The following is a 24,237-nucleotide window of genomic DNA, read 5'->3' on the forward strand; positions in this document are numbered from 1 at the left end:
CGTCTTAAACGTCCGCCATTCGTCATCGTGCCGATGCCGATCCGGTAGGAAATAGAACAGTATAGCCTCGGCGGGATCTTTCTCTTCGGGATCTCACAAAATGTGTGGCATTGACGATATTCCCCATCATTATTTCAATGATATCCGCGTCCGTTAAGCGGTTCGTAATTTACTGAGATAAATGCGCCCTCAAACGATCTCTGACACCGATCGCAAACCGAACGTCAACTGTCCCAAAGAATGCATGATTGAAGATCATTGAAGATTTATCGGTAAATGAGAAGATCAGGTTGTACAGAAATCAATACAAAAAACACATGATAAAATGTGTCACGAATAATTTTCTTTGCATATAAAATAATATGTGTACAAATGTTGCAACTTTATAAATATATTCTGAACACGCAGGCATATAAATTAAGTAATAATATTACATTATTAATAAGAATCTAAATGTAAATATAAATCAAAAATAAAAAAATGATAGGCCGAATTACTATTTACTAAAGTATCATGGAAAGCATTGCGAGTCACTCAGAATTGACTATTTTCGCCGGTTTGACTATAAAATTATCCGAATGTCCATCGACGTCTTCCAGTTCTCTGGAATAAAACTTTGCCGCTATCCTAGCACGACCTTCCAATTTTGGCATCATGGAAAAAGTACATTCCGCGTCTGCATCCACTTCGACAGGCTCCGACAACTTTAACTTCAACTGCTCGTCCAGACCAGGCCCCTCGATAAGAAACCTACCCTTCCTCAAAGGAATAGGTAGTGGATTGCGAAATTTGGCCGAAGCATTGAGGGTTTGATCGACGACTGCTTCATTATGTAACTGTAAATCATAAAATTTAATTTTTATAAAAACATTATTTATTATACACTTCTATTTCTTTCTATTTCTTTCCTCGATTTTACCTTCGCTTACACTAACGCACTCTAATAATTACCGTAATTTTAATATCCGGTTTCCTGACGCGAAAATCGTCCTGTGCAAAATACTCGAAGTTCGTGTCCTTCACGGTAGCGAGACAGGAGATATTGAAAGCACATTGATCCAATAATCTCGGACCGTATTCCTCCCAGGAAACGTCCATGCGAATTTCCTCGAGCACACCAGGTCGAACTAGTCTATTGACGTGCAATCTTTTCACCGGATCACCTACCCGGCCAGTATATAATACTGTTTCCACTCTCAGAATTGCGGATACGTGATACTCCATCGTTGAATGTCGATTTTTTATCAATAATACAACGCTATCGAAAAATAAAAAAGGTTCTAGATAGATATTACAATAAAATAAAACATGCTGAAAATAAAAGCATTAAATTAAAAAAAAAAAAAATAATAAAATGAATTTGAAGGATAATCGAAATTATATTATTATATGTTATCATGTATGTATTATCTTTGAGACTTGCATGTAATTGAGTTAAGAAAATTATTATATCGTTTAAAGAGCACTTGGAAATAGTAAATTAATATAATTAATATAAAAATACCTAAATGGCTGTCCAATTATAATGTCATCGCGCAGTTCGAAAGTGAACATGACATCGTTGAACTCTTCGTTGAGATAATAACGGCTAAATAAAGATTCGCTCTGGCGCAATGCTTTCAACATGGCAGCACGTTCTTCATCAGACTCTGTTAACATTCAAAATGATTATCACATTATATTTAATATTCATTATCAGTCGAAATCATATTACATTAATATCAATATAAATTCCACTTACTTTCTGGATACTTGTAGGTATGCGTGATGTCCTCTCTCGTCCATCTCCCAACTGCTTTCGTGCTGATCAGCTGGCCGATGCTGTGAAAATTATCATCACAAACAGTCTTAATGATCGTGAGAAAGATCGACATTATTGACAATACCAGGCAATTCGTACGTACCCATGCATATCCTTGCGAACTAATTTCAAGGGTTGCGTGGGCCCATTGTAACGCCAAAAGACTTTATCGGCGTTCACCTCGGCGAAGAGGAACGCGTTGTCGTACGGACGCAGGACTTCTCCCTTTTTTACGGCAGCCACCGATGCCGGTCCGCAACGATACGCGCCTTCGCTCAGTTCTTGAGGAGTCGCATCGATAGCCTGCCATCCCGAACAATCCGGCGACAAATCCAACCGCTTCATCCACACTTCGTTCCAGACGTGGAAATTCCTTTCGCGACGAAAATCAAATAATTTGCTATCTGACACCGTTGATCGGTATTTCCTAGTTTCTATTTAAAAGTATCCATTCGCGCCAATTGTGTGTTTCGCTATTTTATTATTTCACATTTATTATTTTCTGTTTTCTTTACGCTCGACTTGCAATCAAAAGCTGAAGAATATTTTCCGTCCTCAAATTACCATATAGAATCGCTGTTGAGCTCCTCCATAAGCTTGCCTTCGGCATTCACAAAATAATCCACGGTCAAGCTGCTCTGAGTATCATGCGCGCTCGAATAGTTGGTCACTACTCGACAAGGTATACCAAGAGTACGACAAATCGTCGCCAGTACACCGGAGAAAACCCAGCACTGTCCGTATTTGACCGGCTTCTTCGTCTTGTAATATTGCTGGAGTATTTTCTGCGAGCCCATCCATCTGGTAGGTGGTGTGCCGCCCCCGTAATCGTCCGACCAATTTCCCATCAGCGCCCCATTGTCGTCAGGGGAGTTCACCTGATGAAAACAGATGTCAGTTCGAAAATTTTGGAATCTCATTCTTATGTTAAAAAAAAAAAAGCGCACTTTGAATATCAATTCTGAAAATAAGTTTGCTTTTACAAGGAAAGGTCTCGCAAAAAACTTACCGCGGCGGATAAACAGCGCGTTATGATGACCGGATCATTCCTGCCGGAGACGCGGACCTTGCCAACGTAATTCATCAGGTGCAAGGCACAATCCAAAATATCACGTTCGAATTGCGCGTATTTCCACACAGTGGGTCGTAAACGATTGTGACTGCCGCGCCAGATTAAACCGTCCTCCGCCATTACATACTCTTGACGTTCGGCCTCATCATCCAAATATACCACGTCATCTGAAAAGAAAATTGTAAAATTTGAAATTATGATATTAAAGATCAAATATAATCTTCTTTTTAGATTCCTAATGCGTGCGAAAATTCTTTGTTTTTTTGGAAAAATTTCTATTGTTGCTATTGTAAAACAGTAAAAATTCGAAAAATCGTGGTGCTGATCGAGGCGCTTTGCTGGGAAACAAAAGATTGGTATTTGCGAATATGTACCTATGCACCATGGATTACAGATCAGGTAAAACGGATGATCCATCGTGTAACTGACAGCACCTTCGGATTCCTTGTTTTTGGTATCGATATCTATTTTCCATCTGCCTATAATTGCGTTTGGGGACGTCACAACCTGGAGATGACGTACCTCGTTAACATGAAGTCCTTCATTTTAATATCTTAATTCTTCTCTTGTTTTGCATATATACATATTTCCAAATTAATTAAGACAAATGTCGACGGTTTTAATATTATATTTCGCGAGATATCAGTGATTCTAAATGCAAATTCAGTCATTTTAACTTTGTTTTACTTACAGAAAAGCTATAAGTCTAATTATATATAAAAGTGTTTTAAAATTACAAATTTGTCAAGTAAATTTAAGCAAAGTTAAATTCTCATAAAAATTTAACAAGATCGATTATATTTCATCAACGACTCGCCTTTATTCTTAAGAAATGCGGTCCTCTGGCGTCTATGGTGGTCTGCCAAGCAGCTTCGGAAATCTCTCCGGGATAGAGAAGAGCGGTTGCCACCAGTGTCCCGTGTCCATATTGCGGCTTCTCGATGCCGTCCAAAGTAAAGACCATAGAAATACCGTCGATGGAAGAATTATAGTCTCGAGATAGACTCAGGTGCAGATAAAATTCCTGGCCACGTCTCACGACGAGTCTCGCTCTGTCATCCTGACGGGTCATCAGCTCGTATCTGGATGTCCGATGATTCTCGCCGTTTTCTTCGATGCAAGGATCCACATTGTGGATTGTCAATACCGGAACGCCGAAATCCTCCCCTACAAATGTGACGGCATATATCTTTAAAAACTATCACGATAAAAATTAGATAAATATTAATAAAATAAATATTATAAATATATTCTGTTCTGACATAAAGAATAGTGTATTAGATAATAATTAAATGATAAACATCTGTGAAGGGGATTTAGATTAAAATTATGCACAAAAAAGCTTCCTAAATAATCGACGATTAAATTATATCATTCGCGCTGTTACTTTAATTATATATACATATAATTTAATCAATTTTCTTCTAAATATATGAATTAAATGTAATGCCATAAACACAAATTCTCAGTCTCATGTCTTGTCTTTTTTTATACAATTATATCGTGATCCATGGAGAACGCGAGGGACTCACAGTAGAATCTGAACGGAAACGGTCGGACACGCCGATCATTGAATATCCGATAGCGATCGTAGAATCTGTAAAACATCCCGCGACGGTCCGGATGCAGTGGCTGCACCGGCTGCGGATACGAACGATAGGCTGGATACATGGGGGAGGAACGCGTCGGACGCGAGTTCGCCGATTGACTGAAGCGCTCGCCGACGACAAAGAGGAAGGAAGAACACGGAGCTGAGGTGGGCTGCTGCGTTCTCTAGGAGCGATCTCAAGGACGAACGTGCTGCAACGCCGAGTGCAGCCATACATGGCGTCATCGGTGACACCCGCGTCAGTAGGAGTCACCCACTTTTCGTTCCCATAAATTAATCGGCGATTTATAATCACGATCGATTTCTCGTACATCTCGATTAAAGCCTATTTTCTTGAATTTCTTGAATAACGGTTAATTACGACGGAAAATGTTTTTCATAAAAGCTTGGACATCTATTCTTCTTTGAATATCAATTTTAGAGTGTTTACATGATACGTTATAATTTAATAATATATTGAAATTTATAACAATAGGGATATAAGTGACATTTTATTTAACAAATTGAAAATTCTGGTTAATAGGTATTTATACAAATTTTATAATAATTGCACAGATCTAGAGATTCTAATAAAAAATGACACACCCTGATCTTTAATATTCCAGAATATCATAATGAGATGCAGTTTTAAAAAGTCATAGCTGTCGTCATTCTTAACATCTATTGTTCTCATAACTAGTCCAGAGATATATTTGTAACTTATGAGTTGCAAATGCCAAAGTAATGATTCCCTTTTAAAACAATAACAATAATCGCATTTGATCCAACAATATATAACTTTAAATATTATGTCAGTTAAACAACGCATGCTTTTATTTAATTTTCTATTATTTTATAATCTTAAATTTCACAGAAATTACATTTTCCTTAAATTTTATAAATTTTTTATTTAGAATTTATAAATATTTTTCTAAATAAAATTTCGTAAGCTTTCATTTAAATTATTTTCAACGAATTCATCTCAACAGACAATATTATATTCCAAACATTAATTACGTTTTCAAAGATGTAAATAGTTAATTTATGGATTCGCACCTACGCAAATAATTTAATAATGCACGCGAAACCTATATTCATTAATTTAAATTACACCTATTAAAAAGAAGTCATTAAAACTCACTGTAATTTAAAGGAATGCCGTTTTTGAAAATCATGTAAAATAATCGATTCTTTACACAGAAATATCCCACAAATTAGAATCTCTTAGAATCTCTAATTATCGATTAGAAAAAAACTTGGATCATTAGTCTAGAATGTACGTTGCAACATACGATCGTAAGAGATTCTTGCATTTCAATTGCCACAGTAATATAAACATCGATTAAGTACTATTTCTGTAAAATCGCACATTCCTTATCAGATCTTGATTCAATTCGTTTGACTTATTTTAATGAAACGGCTTATTTTACCTCGAGAACACATCTAAGAAAGAAGAGATCACTTTATCACCGCCAACCTGCAATTGCCATTTCAGTTGCAATACAATTCGATACGATAGAACAAACAATTTGTAGAATTTTAGGTCAACTAGAGAGATTCAGTTTTACCATTTACGGAAAGACAAGACATGTTCCATATTAGGGACTTGTGTTAAGTACGCACGATTTGAAAAAATGCTCTTCTTATGACTGACAGTTTCCAATACGTGATATATCATAGCTTTTCACTCAGATTTTAATTAATTTCTGACAACAATAGTTTATACTTTTTTTCGCACCGACATATTGAAAGTAATTGGCTTTATGCTTATTTTCGTTAATCGATTGCAAAATATTGCTTAAGATTTGAATTATATTAATATGCAAATTATTTTAAAAATAATAAAATCTATTAGAAAAGAAACAAAAAATATTTTAATAAAGAGGAAGTAAAATTATTTTAAAATATTTTCAATAGAAATGTCACATTATCAGGCATTGATTTTAATAATGAAATGACTATGTCAGACGAAATCACCATTAATACGTTATTCAATCCACAAATAACAATACGCGCTCCATTTGTCATTGTAATTAGTTGACTTCATCGGTCTTAATATGAAAATGATGGTGTTCAAATGATTCAGTAACGGGATATACATATATCACGACTATGTGCGCAAGTATTATACTCGCATAAGAATAACAAGAATAACAAGAAATCAATCAACTAGAAGAATTGAAATTGACTTGCTTTTAATCGACTTTTCTTCTGAATTATTTTAAAATAAAACTTTTTTAGCAACAAGCTAAAATTGATTTGATAAAATTTATTTAAATGAAAAATGAAATTTTATTAGCTATTGTTAAATGTCTTCTTTCTCTTCTTATTCTTAAATAGAAATGTTTAAAGCTCATCGATATCAAGCTGGAAATATCTCGTAATGAGAACACGTGCGAGTAAAATGTTCATTTACGAGAAACTTGTTGATGCTTCTGTTATAGATACACGTCTGGGTATCTTAATCATCGCGTACAGAATGAAGGAACGCCTCTTACAAGCGCGATAACGATATGTAAATCAATTTACTGTCAGACTGAGTGAAAAGCAGAAGGATGTACGTCCAACAATATATATATATATATGCGTCGAACTTCGCACGATTTATATAAAAGAGAATGAGTCAATGAAGAAAATTATCTGAAAGAGCGTGACTTGATAAATTCACGAAAAATTACGAAAGCACGATTCGACGAAGCTTTCGTGACTAATCTTCTGGTTCCATGAGGGAAAGCTCTGAAGAATTCATTAAAATAGTACCTCGCGCGGCATTTGATGTAAGAGAATATAAATAAATTGATTATCTCTCTCAAAATATGATGAGTCAGCAATATTTATAAATTCGCTCATTTTCATTAATTATCGAGTTTGAAAGAAATCTGAAGTTTTGTGTATTGAAATATATAAATTTTTCTTTAAATAAAATTAATTTTCAGTCGATAATGCAAATACATTAAATTTATTTAAATAAAAGCCGAGAATAACGCGACTTGACATCGGCGAAAGTGACATCACCGTTTTAGCGGTCATGGTGTCGCGTTCCTTGCGTAATTCCACTTTCATTCCACGTGCCGCAAGACTTGGATGCGCAATCGCTGATGCACAAGTTCAAGACCCGATCTTGACAAATCAAGTTTTAAACGATATATAAAGTCTTTTAATGTGAGAAACATTGATTTGTGAGTATTGCAATATACATACACGTATATTTCTTTCCTTTCTGAAAAAAAAAATTAACAGACTTCGGCACGTAATAAATGACACCACAGTACAAATACCGATACAGTCTTTACTAATGAACAATACTGCACATTTAAATGCACATAATTATAATGAAGGCCGGCGCCTCGCGAGACACGCGGAAGCTGACACTTCCCATTTGGCTGAGTATATTTTCTCAAACAGAAAGAATGCGCGATAAATCGAGCGTGCCAGCTGAAAGGAGGGAACACATCGCACATTGTATCGATGGAATGATGGAATCCGCGTTTATTTACAAGTCTACTCGTCGGAAGATAGAAGCTAATTCTGCGCTGAAAAATAACGCGCGAAAAAATATTTTCTTTCATGTTTCTTGAAAAAATTTTTTTTACCAAATTTTTCAAACATCGAAGCGAATAAAAAATTTCCCATATTGATTCAAGAAAAAAAAATTTCTGCAAATGAAAAAAATATATTGAATGTCTTGCTTCAACATATTGAATATAGATTAGGAATCAATGTTATATAACAAAATGCATAGCTGATTTACTTACTTGACTCGAGCATACGATGACAAATGAATAAGGACCTACTTTTACACCTACTCTTACGTCAATTGTCATCTCATCAATCGTTTTCGTTGTTCAATTCTATCATAATAAAATCTGTGATAATAAAATCGCTACCCACGCATTGAATTACCGGCATTGCGATTTTTTTTTTTCTTCCGGAGTGGTGATATCATACTTTACAAATAAAATATATTATCGTGCCAAAATCGTTAACTAAAGGCACGTTTTCTCGGCACGTGTAGCATAACTTACAAGCGCAGTATATCGTCCTTGACCAATATTCTGAAAATAGATTTTTAGGGCATACCGGAAATGGTACTTCGCTTCTTGGCTAAAATGTTAATATTGATGTGGTACGATACGGTTATTCAACTCTTTGCCGTATTCAAATTGTTTTGCATATTGACTGCAGCGCAATCACCATGCAAATAAAAATTCATTTAATTTACACGTACAATGATTAACGACTTTATATTTTTATAAATGTAAACAAATAAAACAAATTTGAATGTATTAATAATTTAGAAGATTTTTTAACAGATGAAAGTTTGGAATTCCATAAAAAACGTAAAATGAAAGAATCCCGACAAAAAAGCGGTTAAAAAATCGCCTCGCGATAATTTGCATCGTTCGTGGGAAAACGAGGAGCTCACGTTAAATGTTGCGGTTCATTGCATTATCTGCATCTCGGCCCGATTTACGATGATTTACTTTTAAGCATGCAAAATACAGGCCGCATTATTTTACGCACTCGTGATTCATACTCGTCTATCTTATCTTTATTAATTGATTTCACCCCGCCCACGCACGCGAATTCCATCCTCAGAGAGGTCAATTGGCTACGTGTCAGATATGTCTGGAAATACCCTTCATTATCGGGACTCGTTTGATCGCAGATTTTGCAGAGCAAAATCGCATTTGCCCGAAAATATCACATTCCTGCAGGAATATTAAATTCTTATGTTACTCTGCAGTTTTCTAAGCGGCATAGAGATATAGTTTATTTTATACGTCGATTCACATAAAGTGTACATACAATAAGAAAGCCGATTAAGAACAGCCGAGCAAATAATTATATAGCTTTCAGTAATTACTATGTATTATTAGATATATATTAATAATAGCAGATGAGCGATCACTTCCCTTTTGATATCTGTAAATATATCACTTGTCACTTCTCGGTAACACGAGATGAAAGGTCATAAAGAGACCGAGAAAAATTTATTGACTCACGTACCGGAAGCGAGCAAGAACCATTTGGAAACAAGAAAGATGATATTCTTATCTCTCTTGATTTTTTAGCTCTTCTCTTAATGCGGTCCAAACTTTCAGTAGATATGCGGATAATCGTAATCCCGCAAGAATATTTAGCTCGCCCGGGGAAAACATTAAGAACGTAATCTACAGGAAAAGTTATTCTTTCTTCGAACTTTTTAATCAACATTAATAATAGCATTATAATTAGAATTTCTTCTTACGTTCCATGTACAAATATATGTATAACAATATTAACATTAATACATAAATTATATCTCTGGATATAACAAATTTAAATATCTATATATACTTTTTTTAATTGATTAGCATTTAACTTATCATTGATTATTAAATTGATTAGTAATTAAAATATAAAATCAACTTACCTGTGGCAGTGGTAGGCGGTCGTGGTCTCTCTGAAGGTTCGATGTCATGGGGCCTGAATACGGCCCTAAATCTGGAGAGGCACGAGCACGAGCAACACCTTTTTTTCATAATTAACAGCGGATGCAAATGCTAGATTTGTATAAAAAATAAATCTTCAATATATCATTCATTGACTGTAAATTCATAATTATTACATCATAAAATATGTTTATTAATTTATCATTTATTAAATGTCATAAGTTTTATTTTATAATAGCATTTTTTTTTAAATTCTGCAAAATTTATGAAATAGTTTGTATAAATTATTAATTTTCTTAATTTAGATTTTTAAATTGAGAATCATGTTTTTGCAAATCGTAATGTATGATCAAAAATAAATATATACAAAATTTTCGATACTGTGTGAAACAAAATATTTTTAAAAACACCGATTTTTTTCAATACTCATTGAATAAATAATAACTTTTCAGTAATGAGAAAAATTTCTTTCGAAATAATTTCGTACCTACAAGATAATCTAAAAATGTTTTTTTTTTTTTTTTTTTTTTTTTTATATAAATGAGACTTTGCACGATATCACGTCGCAATGCACATCTCGACCGCGTGCGTGCGAAATGATTGAAAACAGCGTGTTGGTCTCCACGCCGTGTCTCGAACGACTGTCAGTGAAAATCAGCTGCCATTGGCAGCATAGCGTACGATAGTATCTCCCGCCAGTTAACTTTTAAAAGAAACGGTTAACGGTAATGATATGCTAACATAAGTATCTTGTACTCTTATGCAACATTGCGAGACACGCCTCTGTAAATAGTAAAGTAGATGATGTGCTCGTTAATGATTCTGTTGCATAGTTCCTAGGTGTTTTTTGCTTACGTGTTTTAATCGCGATCATTAGACATTGCAATGCGTTGTTACATCAATCTTCGTCTCCAGAAATTGGGTCATGCAGAAAACTTTATCATTAATGAATAATGAAAAGTGGATACATTAACAATCGTTTTGTAAAACAAGATATTAATTTAAATTGCTTGTTCAACAAAAATTAATTAGAAGTTTGATATAAATTGATATAAATTCATTAAACTTTTCTTTGCACAACAAAATTATTATTTAATATATATATATATAATTAAATTAATATATATGTATATAATTAAATTATTATAATATCACATTAATGAAATTTAATTATTATAAAAAATAATAAACATGAAAAGGAAGCGAATAATTTAATATATGAAATGCTATGTTATACGAGTATTAACATTGGCATCTGATAAGCTGCAGTTTAACGCAGACGTGTTATGACATCAAGTCAATGATAGCGAGGATAATACATATTTTTAGCACTCGCGTAATACATCACGTAGGAATTTGTTCTTCGAATTTCGTAAGTCAGTTCTGCTTCCATAGCAAGATGTCTATATATCTTTCTCTTAGTACTCTGTCAAATATAAACTAGAAATATAAAATGTGTTCTTAAATAGTTTTACGAGGACTGAGAAAAAGATTTTCTAGATAATACAAAAAATGTGTACACAATTAACAGATTGTGAGATAAAAAAGAAAAATAAACTCCTGATGTTAATAAATTACGGCTTGTATCCAAAAAGATTTCATTAACTCTCACACTTTGCTTAAGATATAATAATATTTAGCGATCTTCCTTATCAATAAGATGTAAATACATAAAAATTCAAAAAATAAATAAGAAACATTATATTGTATATAAAATTTCATACACAACATAGGAAGTAGACATATACATAGATATAAAACATTATTTACATATCAATATATAACACAATTATTGATTATCCAATAATAAGTTGAGATCCAACGTGGACTCTTGATTTTGTTGCATTTTAGTAGTATCGCGATTATCCTTCACTATGATCGTTCCAACATAATTCACCATAACATATATATATGTATATTCATAATTGCCAGATGCGTTCTGTAATTACAATTGAATATGTAAATACATATTATTCCCGACTATTGGCTGTGCTTGAAAATTTACTCACTTCCTTCACTTCTGCATATGCAGTTCCTTTCCTTCTTGTTCCTTGTATATAAAATTGTATTCTCATATACTTAACGCCTTCTTTAATGTAATACATATGACTAAAAACAAATGCAAAGATAGTGTAAATATTATTTATATATTAAAAATAAATAATTAAAATTTTAATTTTAATATTAAAATATCGTCATAATTTATTAACAGCAAAATCTATATTTGTACAAAACATATTGATATTTCACTCTAAAAATAATTATCTGGCTGTACCCGATATGTCTTCTACGTCCACGTCGAGTTTCCTCTCCATAAGCTTTTAAAGGTGCTCCAAGAATATCTATGACCTTTGGATGTTCCATGCAGCGTACACGAGCCTCGCTGTAAACCCCATATGGGCTTTTACTAGAAAACAATTCCGAAAATAAGGTATACAAGATTAAAGCTGTGATTCCAATACCACCTATTATTACTCCAAGATATCCAGCAGATTTTAGGTTTTCTTTAACTAAAATAAAAAGAAAAAGATACAATTGTTGCTTAAAATAATATATAACATAGATCATATGAAATTTACCTACTTCTGCAGTGCCAATCTGTACCTGATTATTGTCTTCATTGGATTCAGTCTTGGTCACAGTCTTGGTCACTTTCTTTGTCGAGTACCAAGCATTGTGTTTAGGAATACTAAGATAATAGGAAGTACCTTGCATATAAGTAATCAAGTGCCTTCTCTGGAGAATATGATTTAATATTCTCACCGAAGCCATATTCTAAAACATAAATATGTATTAAAATAATACAAACTATGAAATATATATTTAATTTTATATTTGTTAAGGTTAGGTCCTTTAACAAAAAAAAGAAATTTAAGTCAAAGTAAATATGTACGGTAATTGATCTTGATTTGTTTTCTTTAAATCATCATTATCATTGTTAACACTTGACAATATCACACATTGTAACGTACATACAAAATAGTATTAAAAATAAATTATCATAACAGTTTGATCATATCTGATTATATCCAATGGCTGCGTTTAGCAGAAAAAGTAGCTTTGCAAGTGTGTAAGATTCTTCAATATGATTGGTTTATACATTTAGATTCATCAGAAACTAAGAGCGAAAACCAATCATATCAAAGATTTTTACAACAATTACAAAGCTACTTTCTCTATTGAACTCAGCCATTATAAAAGAACCAAATCTAGCGAATTTCATTCTGATTGGTCAAATTCCAATCCAATCTCAATTGTAATATAGTTTGATACGAGCTTTAGAAAAACTGTCCATTTCTGGACAAATGAAAAGATTGAAATACCGGTTTAAAGTTGAGCAACCGTTGCACCATCTATGAAATTCATGTGTGATCAGATCTCAGTATCTTGTATTGAAACAACTGCTTTGAATTGTTAATTTAAAGATTAATGGCAGAACAATAATATTTTTAATTATATCGCTTCATTCAAATTATTAATGAAGACACCACATCAAAGATTAGTTATGGTTGGTGATCGCGATGGGTAAGCACAAAATTGCCAATTTTATATTTAAGTTACACATAATATAAAACAATTTTTTATTTTAATACACACATATATACCTATCTACACACACACACACACACACACACACACACACACAATATATATATATATATAAGATAAAACAATTAACATTATTAAGATTGATCTATAACAAAATTCATAAACTGATTTAGTTTTGAATAACTGAAACAGAATAATATATCTTATGAAAATTCTTTGCAGACTGAAGGAATTATTAAGACGTAGACTAGTTGAGTGTGGCTGGCGGGATCAGGTGAAGCTGATATCAAAAGAACTGATAAAAGAGCATGGCAATGACATTACTTACGATATGTTGCTGTCCACGGTGACCACTAGAGCTCGCACGCTTGTACCAGACTCAGTGAAGAAAGAACTATTACAGAAAATAAAGAATCAATTGATGGCTCAAGAAGAGAAGCTGAAAATTGTGACAGATCGTTAGGAACCTTATTCGAATCATTAATCACCAGCAGTTTTTCATTGAAATAATGACATTTGTAAAAGTTATGACTATATCTCTTGCGACTTACATTCTTCTAACGGTTTATTGACGCAGTATAATTGTTTAGTACATGATAATTAACAGAAAGATAACTCTTTGTAAAGCGCAAAATGTGATATTTATATCTAATAATTAAAATACATATATTCAATAATGTACAAATAACTTAATAAAATATGATTAATTTCCTAAGTAAATTTAATTTTATATTATTACAACTGGCATCAAAAAGATAAAAAGGTCAACACGAGTACGCGAATGTAAACAACATTTTAATCGTTATGCTTGTCGCCAGTAGACGGCGACACACCGCTATTCCAAAAAAAAGCTAGGTTAAGTCATCCGTGCAGTAGTGACTGTTTTACGATCTCTGATCTTTTCGCTCGTCCTATTTTTTTCTGTGGCGTCGGCGAACTTCGGCCAGTGATATTACTGTAACAATTTAGTATAATCGTTAGTGAAACTGAAAAATGTTGATAAAAGTGAAGGTAATTATGTTACTTCGAGCAATCCATCTCGAGTCTCACGCCGGTTTGTCGCAATAATTGATTTTTATTTTGTTTTAGACCCTTACAGGGAAGGAGGCAAGTATCTAGGAAATTAGTTTTATAGAATCAAGTAAAATACACATGACTGAGAGATGACATTAGTCTTTTTATCACAAAGGCCGATTTTTTGACTCGCGCCGATTAAAAATGAAAAAAAGAAAACGAGCTGACATTTGAACTCATATTTTGGAACTATTAATCATCATCTTGAAGACTTTTAGATTTAAAATATATTTCGAGAAGTATAAAGTGGTATCGCTATATAAAAACAAATAAAGTAGAAATTAACCTTCGTACTGAGACAACTTTTATCGAAAATAAATAAATTAATGCTTTCAGTCTGATAAGATTTTGTTCCTAATGATAATTTTTCTAAATCTTGTGTATTTCGTTTTTCTACATTTCATCATGCACTGATTATTATTCAGTTTTTAGTTTTATTAAAATTAGAAAAATAATATTACATTATTGATAATTAAGATTCTTAATTATTATTCGATATCAATATTTTATAAACATCTTACTCATGAATTTAATATTAACTTACCTATTAAACATATCTAAATAAAATAAACGTATATATATATATATATATATATATATATATATATATATTATCAGTTAATATAATATGTATATCACATAATTTCTTTAGATTGAAATAGATATAGAACCTACAGACAAGGTAGAGAGAATTAAAGAAAGAGTGGAAGAGAAGGAAGGAATACCACCACAGCAACAGCGATTAATATTTTCTGGCAAGCAGATGTATGTATAAGCATTATTGTAATTGTATGAAACGTAATCACAAAGTTGCATGAGACAAAGTTTTTATAACTCAAAAATTCTAGATTTGTTTGCATTAATTGCAGTTTTAATATTTTAATTTTATCATATATTCACTTTTATGTGAAACTCTTTAAAACACAGTGTTATGCATAATCCGACATTATAATTAATGCAATGGTGACACGTCTCTTTCCTAAAATCCTTTAATACGCATACATTGTATTTTTTCATGGCAGAGGTCTTAACTCCCTAGATTGAAAGTATATATTCTGGATAGTAAATATATTATGATTCATTCTTTCTTTTGTGTTTTTTTTTAACAGTAACATCTATGCATTATTCTCAATGCGTACATGTGATTGAATTTCTGTTGAATAAAAATATAAATAAATAATTATATATTAAAAATCACCCTCATTAATTTTTTAAACAAAAGATAGGATATAAGATTTGAAATAGAAATAAAAAAATAAATTTGGGAAAAAAAGTGTCTTTATGTAATTATTGATACATGATCGATTAATGATAAAATATAGAATATCGAAGACGATGTGAATTTATGATTTTTGTTTCAGGAATGACGAGAAAACAGCACAAGATTATAAAGTCCAGGGTGGTTCGGTGTTGCATTTGGTACTTGCATTGAGAGGAGGCTGTAGATATAACATTCCTCATTTATAAACAATGGCCGGAGAGGATATTGAAGAATTGTGAGAGCATAAGAAAGAAATAAAATAAATTTTTATCATCATGCATATGCGCTCAAGGAGAACAAAGTCTATGTTATTTTAGATGAAATAACATAGTCATGTGATCTACAACCTAAATAAATATTTAATAAAGTAATTTAATCATGAGTATGACAGATGTGTCTTTATTTAGAAATAATTTCTCATTTATGAAGGAAATTTATGTATTAATTTTCATTATAATAAAATCAAATAAAAAATAAAAAACAAATAATTTTACATTTAAAAAGAAAAGCGTCATGTTCAAACTAATCTATTTAAAATATAATAGAATAAATACAAATTATAGCATGCAAATTACATCTGAAAAATATAAAAAAATAATTTTTTAGTAAAAAAAAGCTGCGGATCTGAACTCTGGAAAATTAAAAATAAGGATTTTTATGTATAATTCATATTTCAATAAATGTCTACGTTATGTTTGAAAACTAACACATTAATTACAATTTCTGCAATTCAGTCTCATCTTTATAAATAATTATGTAAATCACAATTATAAATGGGCAATTTATGTATATTTTTAAAAAAATTAAAAAAGAAACAATAAATTAAATCATTATCATTTCGCATAAGGATAAATTCTCCTTCCTTTCTCGGTATTCCTTTTTCACTTTAATAACTCAATAAAGCTTAAGATAATTTCATAATTTATTAATCGTAATAATACATAATAATAATAATAATACAATAAATTTTATGATTATTCTATCAAATCTTTCTAATAAAGTTTTGTCTAACAGTTTAGGAAAAACTGGATAAAGAGAGGGACGTAAGGACCGGAGAAACAAAACGCTTTATTAATCTTATCGATGGAACTTATGGAATCGCTGCCGATTTATTATTAATACTACACGTATTATGCGAGGCACGTTATTGCATGATTACAGGCGCATCTCGCGACCCTCGTGGAGATCAGTTTCTGTGATATCTGCTGTTGTGCGTCGCCCGACTCCACTTGGTCTTGAAGACACGTTGGCAGATGTGACAGTAGACCGCGGAGTTGGGCGAGTCCTCGTGTTTGGACGTGATGTGTCGCAGAAGGGCGTGCTGCGTCGTGAACGTGACGCCGCACTTGTCGCAGTACGTGTGGACGCTCCTGACGCTCGCCATCGCCGTCTTTGACTCTACAAATGCATTCCTCAATTTACCCAACTGCAGCCTCTACTCTAGACCAGCGTCCGGCCGCTATCCTTAGGTACTCTATAAACATCGGACCCAAGATAACGATATCGGCAAAACGCGTCTACGAACGAGCCCTCCGTTGAATCGCAGGAAACTCTGAGAGTTTCGGCAAGCTGAATGCCGAACAAAATATCAGAACCTTGTTCCTTCATTAGCTTCAAGTGAGCTTTCGATAAAGAAAAGACTAATAAGCGAAAATTCTGTAATAATTAATGTGAGAGAATTGAAGAGATATATTTTTTTTTTCCTCGATAATGTTAGAACTGCGCGGTAGATATTACATTTAATGGGAAGGAATGATGGATCAATTAATATCAATTGATTTCTCTGAATGGATGTTATACAAATAGCGATATTAGCTTGCACGAGGATTAGGTAACGTCTCTGTTAATGAAATACAACAGGAAATATCGGCGTATATTCCTGCAGATTAATAATTAGTTTTGCTAGTCACGCTTGCTTCTTTTTGTAAGTTGTATCGTTTCATCAACAGTTCGTTTGGAAATTTTATCGCGCACTTACAAATGTCTTAGTAATCCATAACTCATTCTGTGTGCTAATTTAATAATGTAAAATAAGAAGCAATTTCTATTACCTGCTGGCCATAAAAAGATTCCATAAAAGTCCCAGCTGATCATCGTTATCTTCGCCGACTCGAACTTATGACAACTTTTTCGACGCCATCATTTAAAATCATAAATTAAAAAGTGGACCAAAGAACTAAAGAAATCGATTACTATTTTCCATCAAGAAAAGGGAAGATAATGCGATTAAATAATAAATTAAAATCATAAAATAACTTTATTTATTGCAATTAAACAAAGTGAAACTGATAATTGAAAAATTTGAGGGGGAAAATAATGGAGGAGGAGGTCATTATGGTTCTTCTGAAAATAATCAATTAACACATTAGGGAAACGCAACGCAATGAAAACTATCAAGTATTAATTTTACGGTACACGAGTATCCATCAGAAATTCTTTTATTTACATTACTGCGATAACATTTGAAAGCGTAGTCTTACATGATCTTTTAATTAAGTTACAAGCTCACAATTATGATACCGAACATAACACGTACCTGAATAGAGAACGCAATAATTTCGTGCTACCAATAGTGTCTCACGATATCTACAGTTAATTTCTAAACTCGCTGCGAGATTCTACGCACATCCGCTGTATCCTGTAGAAATTTAATTAACCCTTCAATTAACCCTTCCGGGCCGAGACGGATTACTTTTGTTTCGTTACTTTGAAACCACTTTTTTGCGATCCTCGTTTGAACACTACGGTAGATTCGGTCGACCGGAAATTTTGAAATTGTATGTTAAAAATGCGCCTCGAAGGATTAAACAGCTTTTTACGACAACGCGTTTTCGATTTCGTACCGCAGCATACAGAACATATTCTACTAATAACTTTTTAGAATCAATAAAGACGAATGAACTTTGTAAGAGAAAACAAAATGTAAAATTCGCTCCTTCATGTTCAAAAATTTATTAAATTATATTAAATCATAGTAATAAAATATGAGCGTCCGATATTCCAGTATTAATATTAATTTTCTTTGAAAAACTATTTATCTCGTATACCTTTATTGATCCTAAAAATGTATGAGTGGAAAATTTTGTATCCTGTACGCTATATATAAGTATATCCACGTCTACATATTCTTTATCAGAACTAAATTCTGTAAATTGTTACATCTCTTTTTCTATGATATTACTAATTACCTGAATCTTTGCATCAAAACTTCAACTTCGAACACGTCTATACACAGACAGAGCCACGATTATGGTATGTTCTTATTAAAACCGAAGAGTTGCATGTTTATTTTACTGCAATTTATGCAAATTGTATCTTAGGTGCCCCGATGACTTTATCCCCATCGATCATTTTATTTTTATTTCCGTTTATTTTTGCATGCCTCACATTACCAAAAGTACGACGCTTTTCTCCGTTGGCCAAAATTTTCTGCTGAAGTTCATTTGTCTTGATCTTTTATGCATCTTTTATTGTTCTCATGCGTTGTCGAGTTGTACAACTTTTCTTATCCTATCGCAATATTTATCACGATTTCTGTCGCAGAGATACTTAAACTTCACAAAATCTTATTACACAAAATTTCTTCACTTCTAATTGATTTCATCTTCATAAAATATGTTCAAAATTTATATCTGTACATATAATAATATTGATAAAATACATAATTTAATTTTTCTTTTATATCCAATATTTCTTCTATTGTCATAAAAATAATATTATCTTGAAAATAATAAAAAGTATACAAAAAAATTAAAATAATATCTTTTGTACACGTAAAAAATTGATATTTTTATATAATATAGATTGATACAGATTGACTTTTACAAAAAAACGTAAAAAAAATTAACACAATAATTCTTAATATAAGAAAATAATAGAAAAAAAAATTAAATTTATTGTACATAAAAACTTTGTTGAATAATACTTCTAGACATAAAGTCAGTTGGATTTCTCAAAGTTTCAGGATCCTTGACAGTTTTCGCGATAGTCACGTATGGTCGTAGAGATATTTGTGTGCTTCCAACTAGCTTTGCATTAACCCATTAAGTGCCAACCATTATCACGTCGTTCTGGTTTAGGGCGTTAAAAACATATTTAACTGCGTTCCGCAGTGCGATTTTCTCTAAATGGCAATTAATGAGTTAAATGAGGCATCCACTTTTTAGACGCGACGACACGGATTTTTGCTACAATCAACAATTATGATTACGACCACTTATACCTACGAGTAAATAGTCAGGTGCACAAGTGCAATGTCACTCTCGAAAACGAAACGAAATGCAAACGCACGTTGTGCGCCGTATTCGGTTATTGTACTACTTGTTGCATAATACTCTTGAATGCGCTCGTTAAAATAAAGTATCCCCGCTTGCGCTATCGCTCCCGTGTATGTAGATATTATTTATTTAATAACAACAACAACGGTAACGATGACATCTTATATTCAGATCTGTCTTTGGATATATGTATATTGACGCACAGTTTGCAGACGTTCGAAATCAGCGTTTCCCATATTAATCTTTTAAAGATTATAGCAACGAAATAATAGCTACAAATAATACGACAAAATATGACACACATGTTAATATTTTGCAATTTTTGAAAAAAAAAAAATATATGTATGTATTTTAGTATTTTAGTGTATGAAAGTTTGATTTCAGAGATTCTCACACTGAGTAATTAAGATGTAAATTAGATTAAGAATTTTCTCGAAAAAAAAAATGTCAAAAAATCAATAATAAGCAAAGAACAAATTAAATGAGATCATAATTATAATTAAATTATAATACGGATAATCGAGTCTAGTGAATATCAATTTTTAAATCTATATTTTTATTCTTCTTAAAAAATACGAGAATTAAAAAGAACGAGATTTCCCGCGAAGTTTAATTGAGAAACACTGCTTTCGCGCTTTTATACAAAGACAATGTTTACACGAGGCCGGTAACAGAATTAACAGCTACTTTCCGGATGCTTCGCACCACTAGATATATTCTTGTCTATGGTAAACATCTGGAGAAGTCAATGCGTAAAATGTAAAACCAGGTATTTGTGTATAAGGCACTGTCTATGCGCTGTCTCGACAGCTGAAGCTGAGGCTCGATGTACACTTAAAAGCTTCGCTATGTATTTTGAGAATTATTCTTTACATTCGGTCCTTCTATGTCAAAATCTCATCTTAAATTTCTTCAATTATAGATCTTGCATATGACTGCAGTAGAGAGACAATGGAATTATTTGTAATGATAGGAAAAAGGGATATAAGGGAAATAAGAACAGTCGACTAATGTCTATTTTTTAATCAATGTAGTTTAAACTCGGTTTAACTTATTTTTTTCTTTTTAGTTAGGAATCAGAAAAAGATAAAGGGATAAAATTAAATGGAGATTAAGATTAGTAGACAATGCAGAAATAGACGTAAGCTTTTTAGGTATACACCGAGCCCAAGAATCGTTCGCAAAGAAACTCGCTTCGGCACGTGGTGTACGTAAACGTGTAAACAAAGTCCGTGTAACGTGTCGGGAATTGCGGCTGCAGAGACAGAAAGAGAAAGAGAGAGAGAGAGAGAGAGAGAGAGAGAGAGAGAGAGAGAGAAAGAGAGAGGATGACATTGCGGAGCGATGTCTTGCAAAGACACAACTGCCACAAGAGAGAGAGAGAGAGAGAGAGAGAGAGAGAGAGAGAGAGAGAGAGAGAGAGAGAGAGAGAGAGAAAGAGAGAGACAGTCCCTGGGTGCGTCGAGGAGTATAAAAAAATAACTTCAATCCGTTATAGAGACCTGTGTGAACGAGCGATAGAGATCTCGACAATCTAATGTCCCGTAATATAATGACTAGAATTCTTCAAGACCGCTGATTCTCGTTAATCCGGAGAAAAGGCGACTCTACAACTAGCTACGGGCTCTACATGAAAATACAAGGCCTTTCGCTCTACTGAAGAGATCCTCGAAAACGCGAGAACTCAATTTTTAAGTATAAATCTTTTCCCGCGCGAGATAAGAAATCCTCGTAGGACTTTATGTCTTAAGAAAATCCTTTTATAAAATGGATTTGTGTGTTGAGTGTGAGGATTTTCTTGCATTCTTAAATGGCGTAACGTTCCCGTACTTAATTTCGCACAAGGTCTACCCCCTTAGGTCCTCGCGTTTGCGCCGTCCGGTAGAGTCGCCTCCGCGTTTCATCTGTGACGTATACGGTACTCAGATCCTTAAAACATGTATCACTTAATCCTCGCCTCTTAACACGCCTAAAGCGCGAGCCCGCGCAGTCCGCTAATGTAACACAATCGCCAATCCGCGTTAACTGCACACTTAGCGAAGATAAATACGCGCAATGCGCGGCGAAGCTAGACATATCAATTTTTTTCCGCGGAAACGCATCTAAACGGGGCCGTTCAGCCGCGTGCTGAATAATTCACAGCGGGGGCGAAAGAAAAGGCGAGGCGTTCCGCGATCGCCCCTCGCAAAAATCAAATGTCGAAAAAGCAACTATCCACTAACTTTCAGCAAGTCGTGGCGTACGGAGCGTATCTTAGAACGAATAGCAATATCGCAGACTAAAAGCATTGTTCTTCACGGTGTTCTTCACAAATTTTGTATCAACATAACATCGTTGATCGGATACACTCCATATATTTATGGTGGATGAACAAGATCGGTGAACTCGAAATTAAGATCAGAATGTTTAAATTTAAGAAATTCACTCGCCAAATTATTCTCATTTAGATCTCATCATTCTACTTTACTGAAACTAGTATCTTTTTTTCCTAAAACACGAAATTTTAATTTTGACCTTATTCGCCCTCCGATTTCGTTCATCCATCGTTTCGTACTCGTCAAAAGACATAAACGAGTACGCGAATCGCCGACGATTTCATGGATCTCAGCAATTGTTCAAATGTGTCATTAACAAAGATGCGTAGTTTTTCGCACAGCTATATAAATATTTAATACTCCAGTAGAAATCCGTTGTATTAGTCAGATCTAAATTTTTAACTAAATTAAGGTGTACACATTCAGACAAAGCACATGATCATACACCGCTGAACTGCTCTCGTGCAATCAAGTGCCGTTGAAATGTAAAAATTATAAAAAAAAAAATCTCTGCTTCAAAATATATAATGTTTGAAGAAGAAGAGAATGCAAGATTGATATCCCGCATTGTATTTATCACGTCCGATCATGAAATTTCATTTCCATCTTGAGAAGTAAACCTTGCTTAGCAATAACAATTGTTTCAAATAAAAAAGAATCAATTAATACATCTTCCATGGAGAGCACATTCTCCAGGTCCAAGGTTCAATGTTATTCGCTTGTATGTATCGCGAGAAATTCGCGAACAAAGAGGCGCGTAATTTTTAATTTGCGAGAGTCTCGTCCTCAAGAATTATATTTCAAATAATTGCAGATATGATCATCAGCTTAATACTACTTTCAAATATCCCAGTGTAATGTTCTTCGCAGTTGTAGTACAAAACAATGTCAAATCTATCGTTGAAAGATATAGGCACCTCTCCTTTTTATAGAAAAAAAAAAAAAAAATGAATATTTTTAACTTTGAGTTGATTGATAAATTTCTATTAATAGAGTGAAACTTAAATCAAATTTTGTTACTAAAATTCACGATCGCGAAAAGGATTCGAAAAATGCAGTATTAAGGTGACGAAATGCTGCCGTGATCGGCACCGAGAGCGAGATCTCGCATCAGTAAACGCACAAGATACCCGCGATTGAGAGCGGAGCAAGAAGCGATGTCGTTCGGGCGTTCAATAATAATAGTGAATCGCCACGACGATCGATATCTATTATCTCAGACAGAGAGAGAGAGAGAGAGAGAGAAAGAGAGATAGATATAGAGAGATAGGTAGTGCGGTGCGTGTGATCTACGAGTCCAATTCGCTTTTCGGGCTGCGCCGCCTGTGGATCGTTTTTTGCGAGGGTATTTGGTGTTTCAGGCGCATGTGACGCCGCAGGTCGGTTCTACGACTGAGAGTGGTGTGGCAGACGATGCAGGTAGTCTGGTTGCGATGCACTTCGAGGTGCTGGGTCAGCGAGGCAAGGTGCCTGTAAACGTTTCCGCAGAGTCGGCACGGAAAACGCCCCGGGCCCTGCATCACCACCTGACCAGTTGTATCGCCAACGTGCTTCCGATTGCGTCCCACCCCCCCTGCAACACATTAACACAGCCACGTGACCCGCCGGTTCCTCATCATCAATTATCAACGAGATCACAGTCAGGGGAGAGATCACAGGTGGAGGAAGAGCGGGAAGAGAGGACGGTGGAGCTTGGGGGTGGGAGGGAGAGGGGACACGATGACACGTTAACACAGGCCATCTACTGCGAGGGGATCGTCAGTCGATTACTGGTGAAACTCGGATGACAACGTGTAGAGACCTCGGGCGCGAACATTAACCCTTTATCTCACGACTCTAGACTCTAGACATTTTTCTTACAAGCC

General features: G+C 33.7%; 6 protein-coding genes across 9 annotated transcripts in view; 2 read left to right on the forward strand and 4 right to left on the reverse strand.

Annotated features, from left to right (window-relative positions):
• Positions 1-321: 321 nt before the first annotated feature.
• Positions 322-10,572, reverse strand: Tg (transglutaminase). 4 transcript variants are annotated; one of them, XM_089071293.1, is made up of 11 exons: positions 10,388-10,572; positions 9,878-10,007; positions 3,691-4,040; positions 3,248-3,380; positions 2,811-3,040; positions 2,366-2,679; positions 1,905-2,174; positions 1,742-1,821; positions 1,505-1,649; positions 952-1,258; positions 322-836 (listed from the first exon to the last, which is right to left on the reverse strand). In XM_089071293.1, exons 2-11 carry the CDS (start codon positions 9,984-9,986, stop codon positions 531-533), a joined length of 2,244 nt encoding a protein of 747 aa, XP_088927419.1. In that variant the 5' UTR covers positions 9,987-10,007; positions 10,388-10,572; the 3' UTR covers positions 322-530. The 4 variants fall into 4 exon arrangements, with proteins under 4 accessions (XP_088927419.1, XP_011640898.2, XP_088927420.1 ...); XM_011642596.3 differs by having other exon boundaries at positions 10,384-10,572; XM_089071294.1 differs by lacking the exons at positions 9,878-10,007; positions 10,388-10,572 and adding an exon at positions 7,663-8,055.
• Positions 10,573-11,582: 1,010 nt separating this feature from the next.
• On the reverse strand, positions 11,583-12,967 carry LOC105429545 (mitochondrial import inner membrane translocase subunit Tim21). Its single transcript, XM_011642592.2, has 5 exons — positions 12,790-12,967; positions 12,476-12,671; positions 12,172-12,406; positions 11,906-12,005; positions 11,583-11,835 (listed from the first exon to the last, which is right to left on the reverse strand). Exons 2-5 carry the CDS (start codon positions 12,666-12,668, stop codon positions 11,686-11,688), a joined length of 678 nt encoding a protein of 225 aa, XP_011640894.1. The 5' UTR covers positions 12,669-12,671; positions 12,790-12,967; the 3' UTR covers positions 11,583-11,685.
• Positions 12,968-13,237: 270 nt separating this feature from the next.
• e(y)2 (enhancer of yellow 2) lies at positions 13,238-14,165 on the forward strand. The gene is made up of 2 exons (XM_011642591.3): positions 13,238-13,421; positions 13,668-14,165. Exons 1-2 carry the CDS (start codon positions 13,375-13,377, stop codon positions 13,906-13,908), a joined length of 288 nt encoding a protein of 95 aa, XP_011640893.1. The 5' UTR covers positions 13,238-13,374; the 3' UTR covers positions 13,909-14,165.
• Positions 14,166-14,312: 147 nt separating this feature from the next.
• Nedd8 (Nedd8 ubiquitin like modifier) lies at positions 14,313-16,165 on the forward strand. The gene is made up of 4 exons (XM_011642590.3): positions 14,313-14,456; positions 14,535-14,552; positions 15,172-15,284; positions 15,881-16,165. Exons 1-4 carry the CDS (start codon positions 14,439-14,441, stop codon positions 15,984-15,986), a joined length of 255 nt encoding a protein of 84 aa, XP_011640892.1. The 5' UTR covers positions 14,313-14,438; the 3' UTR covers positions 15,987-16,165.
• Positions 16,128-18,114, reverse strand: LOC148937735 (broad-complex core protein-like). Its single transcript, XM_089071298.1, has 2 exons — positions 17,832-18,114; positions 16,128-17,178 (listed from the first exon to the last, which is right to left on the reverse strand). The coding sequence occupies exons 1-2, from the start codon at positions 17,872-17,874 to the stop codon at positions 16,967-16,969; spliced, it is 255 nt and encodes an 84-aa protein (XP_088927424.1). The 5' UTR covers positions 17,875-18,114; the 3' UTR covers positions 16,128-16,966.
• Positions 18,115-18,202: 88 nt separating this feature from the next.
• LOC105429542 (uncharacterized) overlaps positions 18,203-24,237 on the reverse strand; it is a 32,697-nt gene continuing 26,662 nt past the window's right edge. Inside the window, exon 6 of the mRNA XM_089071296.1 lies at positions 18,203-23,945. Coding sequence (XP_088927422.1) covers positions 23,662-23,945 — 284 coding nt within the window. The 3' untranslated portion in view covers positions 18,203-23,661. The remainder of the gene's footprint in view (positions 23,946-24,237) is intronic.

This window comes from Pogonomyrmex barbatus, unplaced genomic scaffold, assembly GCF_055798465.1.
Source record: "Pogonomyrmex barbatus isolate J1 unplaced genomic scaffold, ASM5579846v1 scaffold11, whole genome shotgun sequence".
NCBI lineage: Eukaryota > Metazoa > Arthropoda > Insecta > Hymenoptera > Formicidae > Pogonomyrmex > Pogonomyrmex barbatus.

Coding starts and splice junctions, on each gene's coding strand:
- Nedd8 (XM_011642590.3), top strand. Junction 15,285..15,880: donor ATATTTTCTGGCAAGCAGAT/GTATGTATAAGC, acceptor TTTTTGTTTCAG/GAATGACGAGAAAACAGCAC.
- LOC148937735 (XM_089071298.1), bottom strand. CDS start 17,874: ATGATCAGCTGGGACTTTTATGGAATCTTTTTATGGCCAGCAG. Junction 17,179..17,831: donor AATCTTTTTATGGCCAGCAG/GTAATAGAAATT, acceptor ATGCATTTGTAG/AGTCAAAGACGGCGATGGCG.
- Tg (XM_011642593.3), bottom strand. CDS start 4,544: ATGTATCCAGCCTATCGTTCGTATCCGCAGCCGGTGCAGCCACTGCAT. Junction 1,822..1,904: donor GTTCGCAAGGATATGCATGG/GTACGTACGAAT, acceptor TAATTTTCACAG/CATCGGCCAGCTGATCAGCA. Junction 837..951: donor AACCGGATATTAAAATTACG/GTAATTATTAGA, acceptor TATGATTTACAG/TTACATAATGAAGCAGTCGT.
- LOC105429545 (XM_011642592.2), bottom strand. CDS start 12,668: ATGGCTTCGGTGAGAATATTAAATCATATTCTCCAGAGAAGGCACTTG. Junction 12,407..12,475: donor GATTGGCACTGCAGAAGTAG/GTAAATTTCATA, acceptor TTTTTATTTTAG/TTAAAGAAAACCTAAAATCT. Junction 11,836..11,905: donor CATATGCAGAAGTGAAGGAA/GTGAGTAAATTT, acceptor TTGTAATTACAG/AACGCATCTGGCAATTATGA.